We start from the raw sequence: 18,638 nt of genomic DNA on the forward strand, positions 1-18,638 counted from the left end.
ACAGCAGCTGGTTTAATATAAACTATTTGGAATAATAAGACATACAATTTACGTCACATCTGAAGGACGCGCATAGCCTAATATTTTGTTTATAAAAATATGTCTTTAGGTTATCGCACAACATCATACAAACATCATTGTCATCATTATCATAAACATCATTGTCATCATCACCTATATCATCATAATTTTCATCATCATCTCATCATCATAAACATTGTCATCATCATCAGCATCACCATCATCATCACCATCATCGTCATCATCATCACCATCATCATCTTCGACATCGTCATCGTCATCATCATTATTGTCATCATCATCATCATCGACATCGTCATTATTTTCATCATCATCATTATCATCATCGTCGACATCATCATCATCATCATCATTTTCATCATCATCATTGTCATCATCACCATCATAATTGTCATCATCATCTTCATCATCATTGTCATCATCATCATCGTCTTCGTCATCATCATTTTCATCATCACCATCATCATCGTCATCATTTTCATCATCATTGTCATCATCATCGTAATCATCATTTTCATCATCACAATAATCATTATCGTCATCATTTTCATCATCATTGTCATCATCACCATCATCATCATCATCTTCACATCATACCAGTATAATAATTATAGTCGTCATTTTCTTCGTAATCAGTATCAGTATCGTTATTATTATTTCATATTATCATGACATCAGATATTGTTCAATGTATTCGTCATTCTCTCCCTCGACGACTGCGTTGTTGACTTCATCGAAGCTCTTTACTCACAATGTGCCATCATATCGTCTTATTGTGATATGATAAGCCGTTGATCCTATGAATAACAATGTCTTATTGCTAACAATACCAGGGAATACTCTAAATCTAAATATATTTCTTTGTGGAACAAATTTACTTTGACACAGAATAAAGCTTAGTTAATACGTAACCTGTTTAAATGTATTCATTAGTTATCCGCTTGGTATACCAAGCGGATAACTCCTTGTAATTGTATGAGATCAATATTTTTTTTCTGTATTATTCTTCTTTCCTTCCTTCCTTTTTGTGAGTCGTGTTCCTCTAAAATGTGTAAACATAACATTTCATAACTTTGACAACATATGGGCATTTACGTGAAGTTGTGCACCTCCTATTTTTGAATGACGTCATAGTTGCGCAACGTGACTTATGCGCAATTTTATGAATTTCAATGATTGATCATAGATTAAAAACCAAAAGTCATTTAGTATTGACACTTTGACAAAATTTAAGTCATATCAGGGGCAAACTTTCTACGGATTAAAAATGGCATGTTTGACAAGAAGTTACGCGCGCACGCGCATTTAAAATTTCAAAATGCGCAAAATTAATTTCTAATCAACTTTTTACGCGTTTCTTGTCATTTTGAGCATGTCAAAAATTCCCACGGGCGCGCAATTTTTTATGCGCGCGGTGCGCACATAGCGTTAAAAACATATTTTTTTCTCTTGAATTATATTTTTCAAGCCTTTCCCAGTGATTTTGAAAACAATTTAGACCTTTTCCAGTTTAAATAACGCCATACGAACACGTTGAATTAGACAATTCGTGCGCGTTTTTTATGAAAAAGCTTAAAAAATCGTCAAAATTATGTCTTTTTTTAAACAGTCATAGTTTCTAAAGTAAACCGTTAACCGTTTATTTTTATTACAAAATCTAGAAGTTGATGAGTTGTAGATATCGGATCATGCATCAATAAGGCTAAAAAAACATTGTGACGTCATCGTATGGCCACACGAATGTAAAATATAGGATTTTTGTCTCTTTCGTTATTGCTCATCACATTCAATGGAGCGCATCGCGCTTATCTGTATTCCTTTTTCTCCTACATTTATATATTGTGTAGGTCAATCAACTTTCTTTAGCATGAGATAAAAATATTTTAATTTTTATGACGTCATCATGCCTAAAAATTTTAATTACGTGGGTCATTAATTTCATCTTTACAGTAAATTTTAATCTGTAATAGCTCGTAAGAATAAAATGTGATAATCACGATTAAAACGTTTTCTGGAAGCTATTGGATTGTAGATACGAATTCATGTAAACATTTTGCCAATCGGATGTTGTGACGTCATCATATGGCCAGTTGAATAAAAAAAGTCGTATTTTCATATTTTGCGTAATAGTTCATCACATTTAAAAGGGTGCGCATCTATATTTTACGTATTCAAATTTCTTCTACACGTTAATATGTTGTTCCTGAGATAATTTCCTTCTGAAATTGCTATCTAAGTGTTTCATTTTGATACCGTCGCCATGTTAAAAATTGGAATAAATGGCGGGTCCCGTAATTTCACCTATTCTACACTGTATGTAATATGTATACAGCTTATACTGTTTGCATGTATATACTATATGACACAAAATTCAGCACTAACAGCATGTCATATTCTTCAGTTCTTGTCATAATGCCATAATCTTTATCTGTGTGCAATATTCCAACGTATGACGTGCACGTGGCGTTTGTCGTGGTGCGGATAACTAACTCGTCAAAGTGACGAGTTTCATGTCTAGTTATACTTGAAATCGCCATCTCTTCTGCCGTTAGCGTTAGATTGTCAATAGACTAAAGTCCATCAATTGTTTATACAGATTTTATCTTTGAATGAAATAATTGTAACGAATTACAAATATAGCAAGCGAACGAGTTATTAATAATATTGAAGATAATTTTAATTATCTTCAATAATATTATTAATTTTAAAAAAATAGAATGTGGGGGTTTTTTTTGGTTATCATGTAACGTTGATGATTATTTAGGTAAACCAACATCCCCTCACCCCACCCCAAATATATTCAACACCAACGTAGCTAACAACGTAGCTTGTTATTAAAGCGTGGTTCCCACTAGAACGCAACGCAGCGACGTATCGACGCAAAGTGTTGTATTGCGTAATCACAAGTGGGAACCGACGATGCAATATTGCTGCAAACATCGCAGGTTTGATTTCACGCAGGCGGGGCAAACACAATTATTGGAAGGGAATTTTCTCACATTGCGTCGTTGCGTTGCGTCGCTAGTGGGAACCAAGCTTTAAGCTTGGTTCCCATCAGCGACACAACCTACATAACGTAAGAAAATGCCCTTCCAATGATTGTGTTTGCGCCCGCCTGCGTGAAATCAAAACGATGTTTGCAGCACTGTTGCGTCGTCGGTTACCACTTGTGATTACCCATTACAGCACATCGTCAATACGTCACTGCGTTGCGTTGCGTTGCGTTGCGTTAACCCGGGTAGTTAATTGTGTCTGAACGGGCCCATATTTTACGTTCTCAAAATTATAATGATGAACTGTTTGTTCTTTCAGATATGGAGATATTAGCGCCATCACGCAAGAAGAGAAAGCCTATTCTATAGTAGCTATGCTACTTGGAATTGGAGTTTTCTATGGCGTGATTCTCGGTGGGATGGCGTCTATGATGACCAACTTCGACTCCCAACGTGCTAGGTACACGCATCGATTGAACGTCATCAAAGAAAATCTAGTATGTTGAACACACTTTATTCTGTGTAGTAATGGTTGTTGGTTCTCCACCACTAATAATTTGCAACTGATGATCCTGAAGCTCTGTCTACACTATCAAACTAGTTTGACAAAAGATATGTGATGTGCGCAAATATGGTAGTTATATGCCCATATGGGTACATCGCATTGTTTTGTCACATACAGTTTGATAGTGTAGACGGAAGTTTTAACGGTTGTGGGTTTATTATTTATTGTTTTCTTGTTTAAAGCTTCTATCCCACTAATAATTTGCGTCTGATCATCATCCTAACTGTCATTTATGATTGGTCAAGTAAAGCTTGGTTCCCACTAGGACGTAGACGCAACGCAAACGAGTTGACAAGCGACAGTCGAGTAAATCCATCGTTTGTGATTGGTCAAATCCATTACGCTGCTTTACGTCCTCGTGTTGCGTCTAGTGGGAACCAATAATTTGACGTAATGTAACTTTAAAAAAGGCCTCATTCACATAATAATATAATACATAATAACTTTCATCTTTCGATCATTTATGATGTCACATTCCGACACATAGTATGACATAATAAGGTTGAATGTCACGTGACTCGACGTATGCAAAACTAGAACGAACTGAGAAACGTATTGTGAATGGTCGTAAGTCCGAAAATAGCTTACAAAAACAAAATCACTCTTTTCATTATAAATCCCCATCTGGAAAATTATTTTAAGAATATTGACTATCAACATGAGTTGTTTAAATATGTCTACTGCATGTTTATGAAATAATGTTATTTTCCCACACTCTCATACCATATAAGTATGTTTACTCAAATAAAGATTAGAATAAAAGTAAATAAAGATTGGATACCCCCACACACAACCACCAAAAAACACGGGCAAAAGATTCACGTTTAGAAACAAAATGTAGCCTATTCAAGCCTACGTTTGACCTTCAGCTGCAGTGCATTGTATATGTATACATTGAAATAATGAATGAAACATAAAAAATAAAAAAATTACGTTATTTTCATGACATTTTGTTACTAAAATATAAAAAGTTTATCAAAAAGGTAATTAGTATAATCACCTGCATATATAATGTTGAAACAAAGGTGAAATTGACGCCAATATTGAATGATGTAGAAAAAAGTCTACTATACGAGAGGAAATAAATTAACTTAAAAGAAAAACAAATCCACGAAGACAGGAGGCACTATGTAACAGTCACGTTGCGAGTTATTATTTATTCAACGAAAAGAAATTGATATACATCAGCTCCGGCAGTGTTCCGTCGTCGTAATTGCAACTACTGTACATTTATTATTACTTTTACATAATGATCTAATGCTATTGGCATTCACACTATACTGTTTGAAATTTACATTTTCTCATTATATTGCTGCTTGGGTATTCTGTTTTTGTTGCTCTACATTGGTCTCTGGACGCCAAATAAAAATGATGATTTTAAACCCATCATATTGACATGCTTGCTTGGGTGTTCTGTTTTGTTGCTCTACACAATATACGGGTCTGGGCGCCAAATATATAATGATTTTAAACTATTTAGTCATTATCCGTAGGCCTACTACTTGCTAAATACCTTTTTTGCAGTGTCTAAAGCTCTGTCTACACTATCAAACTAGTTTGACAAAAAAGTGTGATGTGGCCAAATATGGTAGTGATATTCCCAAATATGGTAGTGATATGACATCATCATGTTCATATATAAGCACATCACATTTTTTGTCACATAAAGTTTGATTGTGTGGACAATGTTTTAGGCAAATTCTGTAATACAGAGTCACATAATAATGTATCACATGTAACTATGTTACACTGTATTATAGCAATTTCCCATGATACTCTATGAACTGGTAATGCTATATGTGTAGATACACAGACAGAGAATATTAATATTGACATGCTCGCTGTGTCTTCTTTATCCTTGGCTCTTTCTTTCACACCACGTAGGCCAAGTTCTCAGCAAGAAAACCGTTTATAGAATTAATGTGGGATTACAGCGGCTATTAGTGGCTTGGATGGCGGACGCCTTAATGTTGTCAGGTTGATTTTAGACTAATACCCTAGCCTAAGATCAACAATTCATCTAATATTTAATATTTATACATCCTGAAATATTCATTAAGGGATTACATTTAACTTTTACTCCTGAAGCCGATACCTTAATACATTAAACTTGATCCAAATTCATGAATTCACATTAGATGACTGATGAATAACAATATTGATAGAGTAATTGTCATTTTAAACATGTGTTATAAAAATTATATTATAATAAAATATATAGATAAAAAATGTATTAATGTTTGTTTTAATTAGTTCATAATAGTATGTGATCATCTCAAATTTATTGTACGGCAGTTACTGCAGTAATTACGGTTACTGTAGGCCTACGGTTACTGCATAAAAGTGGGTTGGCACCACGAAAGAGAAAAAAAAAGTAATTACGGTTACTGTATAATAACGTATGATTAGTTTGGTTTCAATGTAGAAATTTATGAATATTATGTACCCCCAACAAACCTGGTTAATAATTTTTATTTTATTTCATCAAAACCAATAGCAACGAAAGTTGCCACTTAAAGGTATGAAACAGAAAAGATACAATAAATACTATTTGAAGCAAACTTAAATAAATATGAGAATAGTAAAAATTAGCCTATTAATAATATTAATAGTTCATTTTTATATAGCGGAAGCAAGCTCTCAATGCGCTGTACAAAAATTTAAATAATTAATTAATTATTATTAATAATTAATAATTATTGTACAAACAGGTTAAAGTTATTTTCCTCATCCGTTCTACCTATCTGTAATTTTTTATTATAAATATGATAATATATTATTGCAATTATGATAAATATTTTAATTTATTTTAGAGACCAATTGACTGAAAAATTGTCTTGTGCATGTATTTATGAGCCAAACCATATCGGGTGAATTCTATTATCAAAATTGCTCTTGTAATATATTCAGAAAATAAAGCACGTAGAAAATACAAAATAATCATGTGCATTCGTTAAGTACTCAGCTCACGATCCACATTATACTTTAGTATACAGTTTTCTAGCTCAATCCTCCAAATGGAACCCATCGGCTATTCTTAATATATCTTAACCCTACTGTTTGTAGCGTTTGTAAGCAGATATCTGATTATAAAATTTGGAATCCCACAAATTGAAAAACAAAATCATTTAATTAATTACATTTTAAATGCTTTAAATGAGTAGTTAATGTGAATTTATTTATATATATAGGCCTATATATAATTCTCGATTCTAGATTGAATTAAAATTCCAAACATTCATGTACCATAGAATGAACAAAATGTGTCAATATCAATTTTGTTATTGTGTAGGCCTACATTATAGTTTACTGTACTAGGGAAGATTCCCGCTTCCACGCCTATTCTGCAGTCGGTTTCTAACAGAAAACCCTTCCAAAGGAGGCCTACAATTCACATGATCGTTTAACGCGTTGTGGGCCCTAGGACGTAACGCAATGACGTATTACGCTCAACGCAAGTAATTGACCAATCACAAACAACTGTTCGGGGGTTTATTTCTTATCCTTTGTGTTGGGTGTACCTTATTACATCCTTGTAAGGCCTATGAATCAAACTTTACGCTACGGTATAATTCCCCAAAAGAAAACCGTGAATATGTTAAATGCATCCGCCTCCGTCGTCTTACTTTATGAATATATTTATAGATCCGGCTATATTCTGTCTATTTTAATTTCGGCGTATCAATCTTCCGATTTTTTATTTACACTAAATCTAATACCGGTAGTAAGCTTACAATAGTATTTGTTATTCTTTATTATATCATTTAGCTTTATTAAAAACACTATTTAATATAGTATTTAACTTTTATGTATTTTTATTTTATTGTATGTGTACAGTAGTAACGGCGTCGTATTTTTAGACTTATTTCTTGGTGCCAACCTCACTATTATAAAGCTCTGTTTACACTATCAATTTGTATGTGATGTGCCCATATATGGACATGACGATGTCATATCACTACCATATTTAAGCATATTAGTACCATCTTTGGGCACATCACACTTTTTTTGTCAAACTAGTTTGATAGTGTAGATAGAGCTTAATTAGTAAAATCAAATACGGTGTCGAGAAACAGTGACAAAAACATTGTCTTTTAAATAATTTTTTTTTTCGTAATAAAAATGTTATGGCAATACATTAATAATGAACGTGAATAAACGTAACATTAACTGAAGTCACATAAATACAGATTATAACGGATTATACCAGTAATCAAATCCTGACAAATTAAACCATATGTTTCTGAATTTTATGTCCGTGAAATTTAGCATTAGACACGACGATATTATATTGTTATGCAATTCACCGTAATTTTTGATGCATTTTATATTATTAACATATGATTATGTTACAACGATATTTTAACCATAACACCCAGTTTTCCTTCTCTTTATTTATTCGTATCTTTAGAAAGAAGCTATATACATTTTGTTTTTCAGTTCCCCGGATTCAACGCAATTATAAAAATAAGTCACTGTTTTTATGATCCTAAATTTGCATATGAGACAACGATATGATGATGGTTGTCTTTCCCCGTGGCAACAGTAAATGTCAGTTCGGACGCGATAATCAATAAGTTTATGTTTACTATGGCAAGGCATTGTCGTCTTAAATTGTAGCAGTATATTACGTATTCTGGATTGGAATTGATTACATATTCATAGAAACATACTTGATTCACAAGGCCTAGAAACTACATTGCTTCTGTAAATATTGACTTGTTATTCATAACTGGATAATAATCACGTGACGAAAGAAATCCGCGTATTATAATTTCACATTCTTAATATAAAATCTTCTAAATCCTTTAATCAATTTCATTTTAATTATAATTACCAATATTTAACATTATTATAATATTATTTTGACTAAATACAGATGTGTCGGGACAAAATACGGTAGTCTTCGTATATTGTGTTGTGTTTAGTCCAATTAAGTACACAAAAGAAAAAATTAAAACATAAAAAAAAGTTTTTCATTTTTGTATTATGTTGATGCCCATTTCTTATTTTATATTATCAAGCATATTTAGCTGTTATTCCTATAACTTAATTATTTATATTTATTTATTTAAAAACATATGTATATAGTAAAAAACACATCAAGCATAGATATTGCACCTATTTACATATGGTCCTGTTTTTTTAGAGCAATAGATTAAAAACATTTATAAAAAAGGACATTCAAATTTACTAATAAAACTGTAAAAATCACAATACAAAGACAAACGATATTATTCAATACACAATTATGTGTTCGTCTCACTCCCAGCAGTCACACAGTTGGTTTCTCTTTAGAGACGATCTTTATAGTGAGGATTCTGTGTAAAGGTCTTTCATTGGAGGAGATCTATTAAATAAACAATATAAATATTACGATGGCATGATTAAAACATTTTATTCCATAAGCGTTTAATATTATGTTTTGTAAATTGCAATACAGTTGCTCCTACTATTCAATAATTATAATAATAACCATTTGCTTTCAAGCTGTTACAATTTATTTGCGCTTCTGTTGCTCATACGTGAGTCAGTTTGGCAGTTGATGTTTATTATTGTTTTTTTTTTGTAGAGAGATCTACGAGTTAAAGACGAGATGTATTTGCTTGTGGTTGGGTACTATGAATATCTGTGGGTTCGTAAGAAAGGCGTGACCGACGACAGTATGTTTAATAAACTCCCTTTGACATTTCATGCAGAAGTGTCACTCAGTGCCAATAAGTATATACTTGATAAGGTGGGTATAAGTTATTACGTAATACATAATGTTCAACTATAATATGTATTATAAAGTGTCATAGTACTATTTTCGTTATTATATATTAGTTATATTAGTAAAATATGTGGCTACTAATACTACAGTATACCATTATATATTTAATATACCGTTTTATAATTATACACACAACCTTCAACAATACACCATTGTCATTATATTTTCATCATCATCGTCGTCGTCATCATTATCATCATCATCGTCGTCGTCGTCGTCGTCATCCTCATCATCGTCGTCATCGTCGTCGTCGTCATCATCATCGTCATCGTCGTCGTCGTCATCATCATCGTCATCGTCGTCATCATCATCATCATCATCATCATCATCGTCGTCGTCGTCGTCCTCGTCGTCCTCGTCATCATCATCATCATCATCACCACCACTATCTATATCATAATCATGACATCATCAATAATATATATATTCTTCAGTATCATCTACATACAGTATATCATCAGAAATAATATACATTTACAAACAATATTTTAAAAGAATATAGATGTTCTTTTAATGAAGACACTTAAGAAACGTAGACCCTAAATATGAATCACGTTCGTAATATGCTACGACATGTACACCAACATTATTTCTATTCTCTCTGGAGAATAACAGTAGCATAACTTACTGCAATCAAACCCAACCAAGTCTGTTCTAATCTCTGTGGAAATCATATTATGTCATATTTCATTTTTCATATTATAGGCTCTTATATTCCAGAAGTCATATTTTATTTTTTTGTATTATAGGCTCCTATGTTCCAGAAGTCAAATTTTATTTTTTTTATATTATAGGCTCCTATGTTCCAGAAGTCATATTTAATTTTTTTTATTATAGGCTCCTATGTTCCAGAACCTTAGTGAAGGATTCCTTCGAATGCTCTCGTTGGAGATCAAACCATCACTTTATCTACCGAAGCAAATGATCGCGATGCGCAACGAGATTTGTCACACTATGTTCTTCATTCATCGAGGGGAAGCCGAGGTATACGTCACTCATATAACTTTATGAAATTATTATTGTTATGGTTTTATCAAACTTTTAATAGGCCATTTTTCAGTTTTAATAAAGTTATTCACTTCTGTAAAAAAAAACCCCCAAAGCAAATATTCATTTCACTTATAAGAAGACAAAAAAAACAGTTGAGTTTAACAAAGTTGTCTGACAATTAAAGTATTTTTTTGCTTTTAATGACATTTCTTTTTTCAGGGAAATAATTTTTTTTTCGATCCAGTTTTTGGTCAAAGTGAATAACAATTATGTGCCATTAAAATGACATATTCAACAAAAAATGGGAAAAAAATTAGGAGGGACAATATTAATATCTTTAAGTTCTTTTTGATTGTTTTTGTTTTGATTTCTATAGTTATTGTTTTTAAGATCTTTCCCTTTGTGTTTGCATTAATATGAATATGAAATAAAAAAAAAAAGATTTTAAAGGCAAAGATATAGAAACTACAGTATAAACAGAAGTAAAATAGATAAAAAAACTAATATAATTATGCGTAAGAAGCAACAATAGATAATGGACAATCAAATATCATCACAAGGAATCTGAATAATTTCCAATAATTATTCATTATATGAGAACAACATCGAATAATAACTAACGATTAAAAAAAATTAAGCCAAATAACACTTACAATTTAAGTTAGATTGTGAAACATTTTAGCATGCGATGTTCTGCAATATACGTTACGATTGTGTTTTCGTTTTTTAGCAGATTGACTATACTGTATCATGTTTGTTGTCGGTACTAATTACGTTAATTCAATCAATATTGATAATTATTATCATCATTGTAACATATGTTAGAATTAGCCTATAAATTAATAGGTCCATGGAATTAGTAAAGAGCCAATAACAAAGCTTCAAAACTATACCAATGATGTTTTCACATACCATTATATACATACGGTGTGTTTGAAATGGGGGTAAAATATTATTTCACTCCGTGCGATCTGTTTTTGCAGCAACCTTAAGAATTTATTGAACTGCATACACAACCCAATATCGACCGCCTGACAGTCTAGTTTCGAAACGGTATTCAAGCTGCGATTTTTCCCCTGCACTGTTAACTTTCCAATATATAAACTCACTTTGTTTCTGAAACAGTGCCACACTGACTGCAGACAAAAAATCAAGCGAAAATCGAGGCAAATTTAAGTTGTTTTGTAATGATCTATCGGTAATCCTATACGCCACTCAATTCCACTGTACGTACAAATTAAGTTTTGTGAACGGTAAACGTAACACCATAGCGTCACGGAAGACTGAGGATTGAGCGCGTTCATTCGTCGTGTTTACTCTTTAACTTGCTTGACATAGAATATATCATAGCATTACATCTTTTAAAATGCATACGTAGGCCTACAGTATATTTGAATTCAAGTCAAAATAAAGTTTAGTTATTACATTTTTAACTATTTATTTCGAAAGAGTAATTAAAATCTGGTGGAATTTTGTTTCCCTATAAATAATATAACGGGCGGGTTAAAGTTTTATAATTAGTTTAAAATAGAGGGCGTGATTTTTATCTTTAGATTTTCAGACGTGACGTACAGTATATTGATCAAATAAATACGGTGGGGAGTTTGAAGTTTCTATAAAAACAATTAATTAGGTCTAGTTTATTTTGTTTGAATATGATTGGTAGGTTTATTCTGGGTAAGAAATATACAGATACCTTTTTGTTATGTCACGAAATACAACGTATCACTGACAGAAATGTCAGGCCTACCTAGCCTAGGCCCTAGATAGGCTATGGTTTATATTGGAGGAGAAGTACAGACTTAAAGAGATAGGACCAGGCAGGTACCGGGCGTGAAGAGAGAGGGTTTTCCTGTTCCTCACAGATAATATACTAGCCTGGCTGTCCATTATGAAAATGTAAACCTATAATATAATCACACCATTGCCTTCTAGAACGTAAACTATTATTTCCAGTTATTTATAACTTCATAAATTAAGTTAACTGACTGGAATGTTAAAAGTCTTAAGGTCAAACATCTGACCTTTTGATGACATTCTCAGACTGGCTGTAATGTCAACCATCCTCTGTAATTACAGGTTCTTTCGCCGGAAGACGACGAAACAAGTATAACTCGACTCCGCCATGGACGACTATTTGGGGAGGTGAGTAGCGGCATTGTTGATAGATTGCATACTTTCTTTAATGTCCTGGGTTCAAGTCATTATTGAAAATTATCAATCTTGGTCATCCAATCTGTCATTATTTATTTTTTCACTATATTTTTAGCTTTTACTTCATTTTATGTCATTTATCTTTTTTTTATCTTTTTTTTTTATTCAATATATTACACAGAAGCGCCTTACAAGGTGGAAACACCTTATCTTCAAACATCAATCAAATCTTCCAGAATTAACAAAAAATTGTTGTACATAATAAAACAATAAAGCATTTTCACAATTCGAAAGAAGATTGGATCCAAAAACAAAAATTTCACTTAAAAATTTAAAATTTTACGTTAAACGTCATTTATCTTTAGTTTTTTAAAGCATTTACAATCAAACATTTCTTCTTTTTTTTCTAGGTCAATCTCATTTTCAGCATGCCTCGTACAAATGGCATCAGAGCCTCAGCACATTGCGACCTAATGGTACTCGACAGAGCAGACTTGCAAAACGTTCTTCATCACTACCCAGAAGGTACCCTTTTTAATTATGTTTTATTTAGCATCTTATTCTAATAATAGTACAAATTGTCTCCTGTAGCTTACAATAAAAAAGAGACTTGTGCTTGATATTTTTAAAGCAGTGTTTATCTGTCAACCTGGATTTGGCAATTAAACACTACAAAGCTCAGTGTACACTATCAAACTAGTTTGACAATAAAAGTGTGATGTGCCTAAATATGGTAGTGATATAACCAAATATGGTAGTGATATGACATCATCCATATAATCAATATAATGGGCACATCACACATTTTTTATCACATAAAGTTTGATAGTGTAGACAGAGCTTTAGATTACTGTATTTCAGTACTTTTAAATGACCAGGTTTGAAATGCAATTTTTTTGGGAATGATCATTGTTAAATTGTAAAGATACAACACTATTAAAATTTACCAAATGTATAAAGTAACCTTGCTGTAGGCTCAATAATACGTGTACAAGTTCTCAATCGCTCACGATGAAAAATGATATACACTGACTCAGCTCACCTGCTATGAACTTGAGTATGAAAACCAGGGTGCGTTTTGTCGTCATTTATTCACTGACAAATTTCTTGATTGGATGTTGTGTGTCATTTTATGAAGAGATGTATGGATTCGTTATGAAACATAAAAGGTGGCCAGGGCTGTTGAGTCATTTTGTAGAATATATAATTATTGCGAGAATGAAATGCGGAATAAATGTGAAGGAAATGGGCTTTGTAGAAAATAAATTTTGTAAGCTATATGCATCAATGAAACCTATTTATGCTGAAAAATTACCATCTTGCACGATAAAAAGATATAATAAGTATCATTTGTTGTTCATTTAGCTGAATACAAATAATTTTTTTAGTTTATAATTCATATTTTAAACATTCTTGCAAAAAAAAATTATTGTAAATGTTTACTTTCAATTTTTGCCCAATTCTATAATAGTCTCAACTGTGCTTTGAATACCTATTAATAACTTTTAATAACAATTAACAAATATGATATTGAAAACATTTTAATAACAACTGTAAAATATTAATTATTAATAGATTTTTATATTATAAACCTTTTTTAAAATCTAGTATAATCAATATTAAATGCTACGTTTTTATGATTCAAAATTAAATTTAAAAAAGAAATAAAATTGCAAACATTTTTTTAGTGTAATAATATTTTTCTTTCAGCCCACAGTAAAATAAGATAATATAAAAACCTTTTTAAAAATGTAGTATACTGTAGTATTAGTAAATGCTACCTTTTTATGATTTAAAATTCAATTCTAAACAATATAATATACAGTAGCAAATATTTTTTATAGTGTAATGTTAATAATATTTTTCTTTAAGCCCGCTGTAAAAATATGAATTAATTTATAATATAAAAAGTAATATTAAATGCTGCCTTTTTATGATTCAAAATTAAATTAAAAAATATATAATATAGGAAACCTTTTTTTAGTTTAATATTTTTCTTTTAGCCCACTGTAAAATATTAATTAATTTTTAATATAAAAACCTTTTTAAAAATGTAATATAGTAATAATGATATAGAATTCGACCTTTTCAATTAATTTATAATATAGAAACCTTTGTAAATATAGTAATTATAATATAGTAATGTTAAATGCTACCTTTTTAAATTAATTTAATATAAAAACATTTTAAATTTCCATATTTTTATCAAGGATTGAATGAATATAGCATCTGAAATCTTAAAAGATTTAACTATATACAGTTTACTTTCTTTTAAACCATTTTGATCATAGAAACAGAATAATCTTTTATTCATTGAATTTATAAATTTAGATTGAAATAGAACCTTTTCTTTCTATCATGTAAAGTTGTGAAGAATTTCATCTTATATATGGTGTGAAATTAATTAGAAATTTGCACACTTGATTGGACATAGATTCTAAAATGTCAGATTCCGGCACATATACATTCTTCTGTAATAAATTGTCGTACGGCTTTCTGAGAGGTTGAGGACAATTATAGCTTCAACACATTTTACAAGCCTTTAATATCTGCTTGGATTTCCAGGTATAACTTTTGATTATGGTATGATTGATTTGTGAATGAAATCACAACTTCTATGCAATGATATTCCATGTTTTAAGATATAGTGTTTAATGTTATCTTTTATTGGCTTTTTGTTGATTATAATGATGCATATATATATAGTCCATGTATTGTGTGGTTTATTTAAATGATTTTTATATATAGATTTTATGACAATTTCTGAATAATAGTATTGTTTTTTCTATAAAAAAGAAAATGATTATGGCAAGAAATATATTATAGATATCTTGTACTGGAACATTTTTATTCCATTCTAAGCTTTATGGAATGCCATATGACACGAAAAGCAACTTATTTGTTACTGTTACAAATTGTATATTGTTCTGAGGGTCCCTAATGATCAACTTCAGCTGGATGGACCATCCTCGTTAAATATTGTTGAAATAAAATAAATAAAATTTACATAAAAATACAAAACAACCAGTATAGTTATAACCATCTTAATAATACCTTATTGACACACACCACTTTACATACAGTAACATTAAATACTGCACTGCAATAATTATAAAGCAACTGTCTCCTTTTATTCCTTCCCGCAATTCATCGCTCCAAAGTATACTTTTAAAGTACCTTTACTTAAAACATAATAATGGTAAAATGAATAAGATTTAAATCAAATTTTAAACAAAGATAATAAAAAAAAAACCAAATAGTTCCCTACTTATTTGTACATAAATATAACTAGGGAGATGTTTGCTTGCTTCCTTCACTTTTTAAAAATTCTTAAAGATTTATTGTCCCTAAAAAAAACATGAAAAATGAAGATTAATAAACAGACTTTGAATAGATTATTTTGTAGTTTTCATAAAGTTAATCACTTCCATAGAAAAAAAAAAATTAATTATTTCACTTATAAAAAGACAAAAGAAATGGTTAATTTTATTTTAACCAAAAAACCATTGTCTGACAAACAATATTTATAAGTATTATTTGCTTTAAATTACATTTTTTCAGGTAAATACATTTTCTTTTCGATCCAATTTTTGGTTAAAGTGGATAACTATTAGGTGGCATTAAAATGGCATATTTCAACAAAAAAAAAGTAAAAAAATTTTTGAGGGGGACAATATATCTTTAATACAAATACAGTATTATGATTTAGACTATTGTATAATAATAATGTGCTACTAGATATGAACTACTTGTCATATAAAGATTACATTTTTTAGACTTCCTACTTAAACGTATTAGTTTGAATGATACAAAAATTGCAGAATAAATGTGCCAGAATTAACGTATATCTACTTAAAGATTCAGATTCACTTTATAGCAGTGTAGCCTCAATACACTAAACATATGAAGTGATCAGAATGATAGGAAGTAAGTTGTTACCCACAAACAAAACAAAAATTCTCTATTAAATAGAAAAATTGCAAATAAAAATTAAATTATTTTATAAACACTGATTGATTTGAAACAAATTTTATATTTAATGTTGGATAACGACAGCAATTTTATTTTACCAATCTGCTAATGTTTATAAGCTCTCCAGCTTATATAAATTTATAAAGTAAATATATTGATTTATTATTATTATATTTATTATATTATATTAGTATAATAAAGGTATTATAGTAATATGATATAGTAATATATCATATTGATAATGATAAATCCAAAGGCAAATTACTGAAAAAATGACAATGCTGTGGGTATCAGTGGCTGGATGTCAATGGAGATACAAAATGAAATAAGCAAAAAGCTAAATCAAAACGATAAAGTAAAACAGCAAGAAAAATAGGTAGAGCTTTTGAGAAACACTAGCCCTTCATCAGTGCAAGAGAGACTGAGAGTACATTTGGACAAAATTCAGAATGACATTTTTTGACATAAAGTGTAGAAAAATTAGCATTTTCCAGACCTACATTAGTACTGTATCCATCAGGAAAAATGTACACAATTTTAATGTGATTACAGTTTTATAATATTATTTGTATTAACATAGTAACCTTTAATTTCACTTTCCTCCTACACAATACATTTACATAATTTATTTCCTGTTCATAATTATGAAAAATGTGTTATAAAATATCTAATATATTATTATTATTATTATTGCAAATGATGATAAAACAACATGAAGGAAGCTACTTGAGTATATAGGAATAGAAGTATCAATTACAATGTAATATCTTACAATAGCAAACTACCTATTCCTTTTATGTATGCAATTTCTCTACAACATTGATGGACCATAGATATTCTGATGGCTGGAGGGTGATATTTAGGCTATTTACTAATTCTGTTCTCCATCATTAAAATAAAAGAACATTCCATTCTAAAATACAGTTGTTATTATAATGGTCTCAACATTTATTTTTTAATTTGAATATATTACTTTAATAGATTGATTTAATTAAATATTATTACAATGATATTATATTATAATATCCATTTTAGATTTACTAACCAATACTGGCATTTATTAATCCTTTTGCTTAAGATAATTGAGAAGTGCTTAAGTGAAAATTTAGGCTATAACCAGCTATTTTTATCTTTTAGAATTAACTTTTTAATCAATTATTTAAGAAAAAAAATATGTAAAATTTTTTCTTAGGTTATTTGCGAAACTGAATTAAATCATTGGCTTAAAACAAATTAAGAATATTTAGTTTTTTGACAAATATGACTTTTTTTTATTCTTCTTCCCATCTGGTTAGATTAAAGATGTATTGTCCCCCAAAATCATGAAAAATAAAGATTTTTAAAATCGGACTTTGAATAGGCCATTTTTCAGTTTTAATGAAGTTGTTCACTTCCATAAGAAAAAAAACAGGGGAAAAAAATTATTTCACCTATAAAAAGACAAAATAAACAGTTAAATTACACAAAAACTCATTGTCTTCCAGACAATTTGACCATTTTTTGCTTTAAATTACATTTTTCTCAGGTAAATCAATTTTTTTCAGACCCAATTTTTTGTGAGAGTGAATAACTATTATGTGACATTAAAATAACATATTCAACAAAAAAATTTAAAAAAATATTTTTTTAGGGGGACAATATATCTTTAAGTATGGCATGGATTTTTAAATCTTAAATCACCATTTTCTTTTTAGATCTATAAGTACAGTCATATAATATGAGGCAATTACAACGTCTTAATTATCTTTTTTTTCTTATTATACTGTTGAGTCACTTATACTACAAAGGATTGCCAATTCTTTGATATTTTCAACCTGATTTTGTATGTATTTTCTTGTAAACATTTTTATTTTTCATCATTATTTTTATATTTGCTTTGTTTTTTTTTAAACATTTGAATGTAATATATTTACTGTGAAAGTTCTTGTGATCCAAGTATACACTTTTAGTAATGACCCCTGTTATTCATAAATGAATAAATGTGATTATAATTTGGGAAAAAATATACATACTTGGCTTGGCTTTAAATCGGCTTTAATTTCATGAAATTACTAATAAATATTGAATTCCATTTACTCTTGAAAAATATTATTAAAACTTGTAGTTTGAGGTTAAAATGGCGAGGACGCAATAGCGATCAAATGAAGAG

General features: G+C 30.1%; 1 protein-coding gene across 3 annotated transcripts in view; it reads left to right on the forward strand.

The window, feature by feature from the left end:
* The window catches only part of LOC144847944 (uncharacterized), a 98,149-nt gene that overhangs the window by 27,631 nt on the left and 51,880 nt on the right, over positions 1-18,638 (forward strand). For all 3 annotated transcript variants that reach the window (XM_078704547.1, XM_078704549.1, XM_078704548.1), the window contains exons 4-8: positions 3,355-3,532; positions 9,173-9,337; positions 10,211-10,357; positions 12,443-12,508; positions 12,928-13,042. In XM_078704547.1, coding sequence (XP_078560673.1) covers positions 3,355-3,532; positions 9,173-9,337; positions 10,211-10,357; positions 12,443-12,508; positions 12,928-13,042 — 671 coding nt within the window. The remainder of the gene's footprint in view (positions 1-3,354; positions 3,533-9,172; positions 9,338-10,210; positions 10,358-12,442; positions 12,509-12,927; positions 13,043-18,638) is intronic.

Source organism: Antedon bifida, chromosome 7 (genome assembly GCF_963402885.1).
Source record: "Antedon bifida chromosome 7, ecAntBifi1.1, whole genome shotgun sequence".
NCBI lineage: Eukaryota > Metazoa > Echinodermata > Crinoidea > Comatulida > Antedonidae > Antedon > Antedon bifida.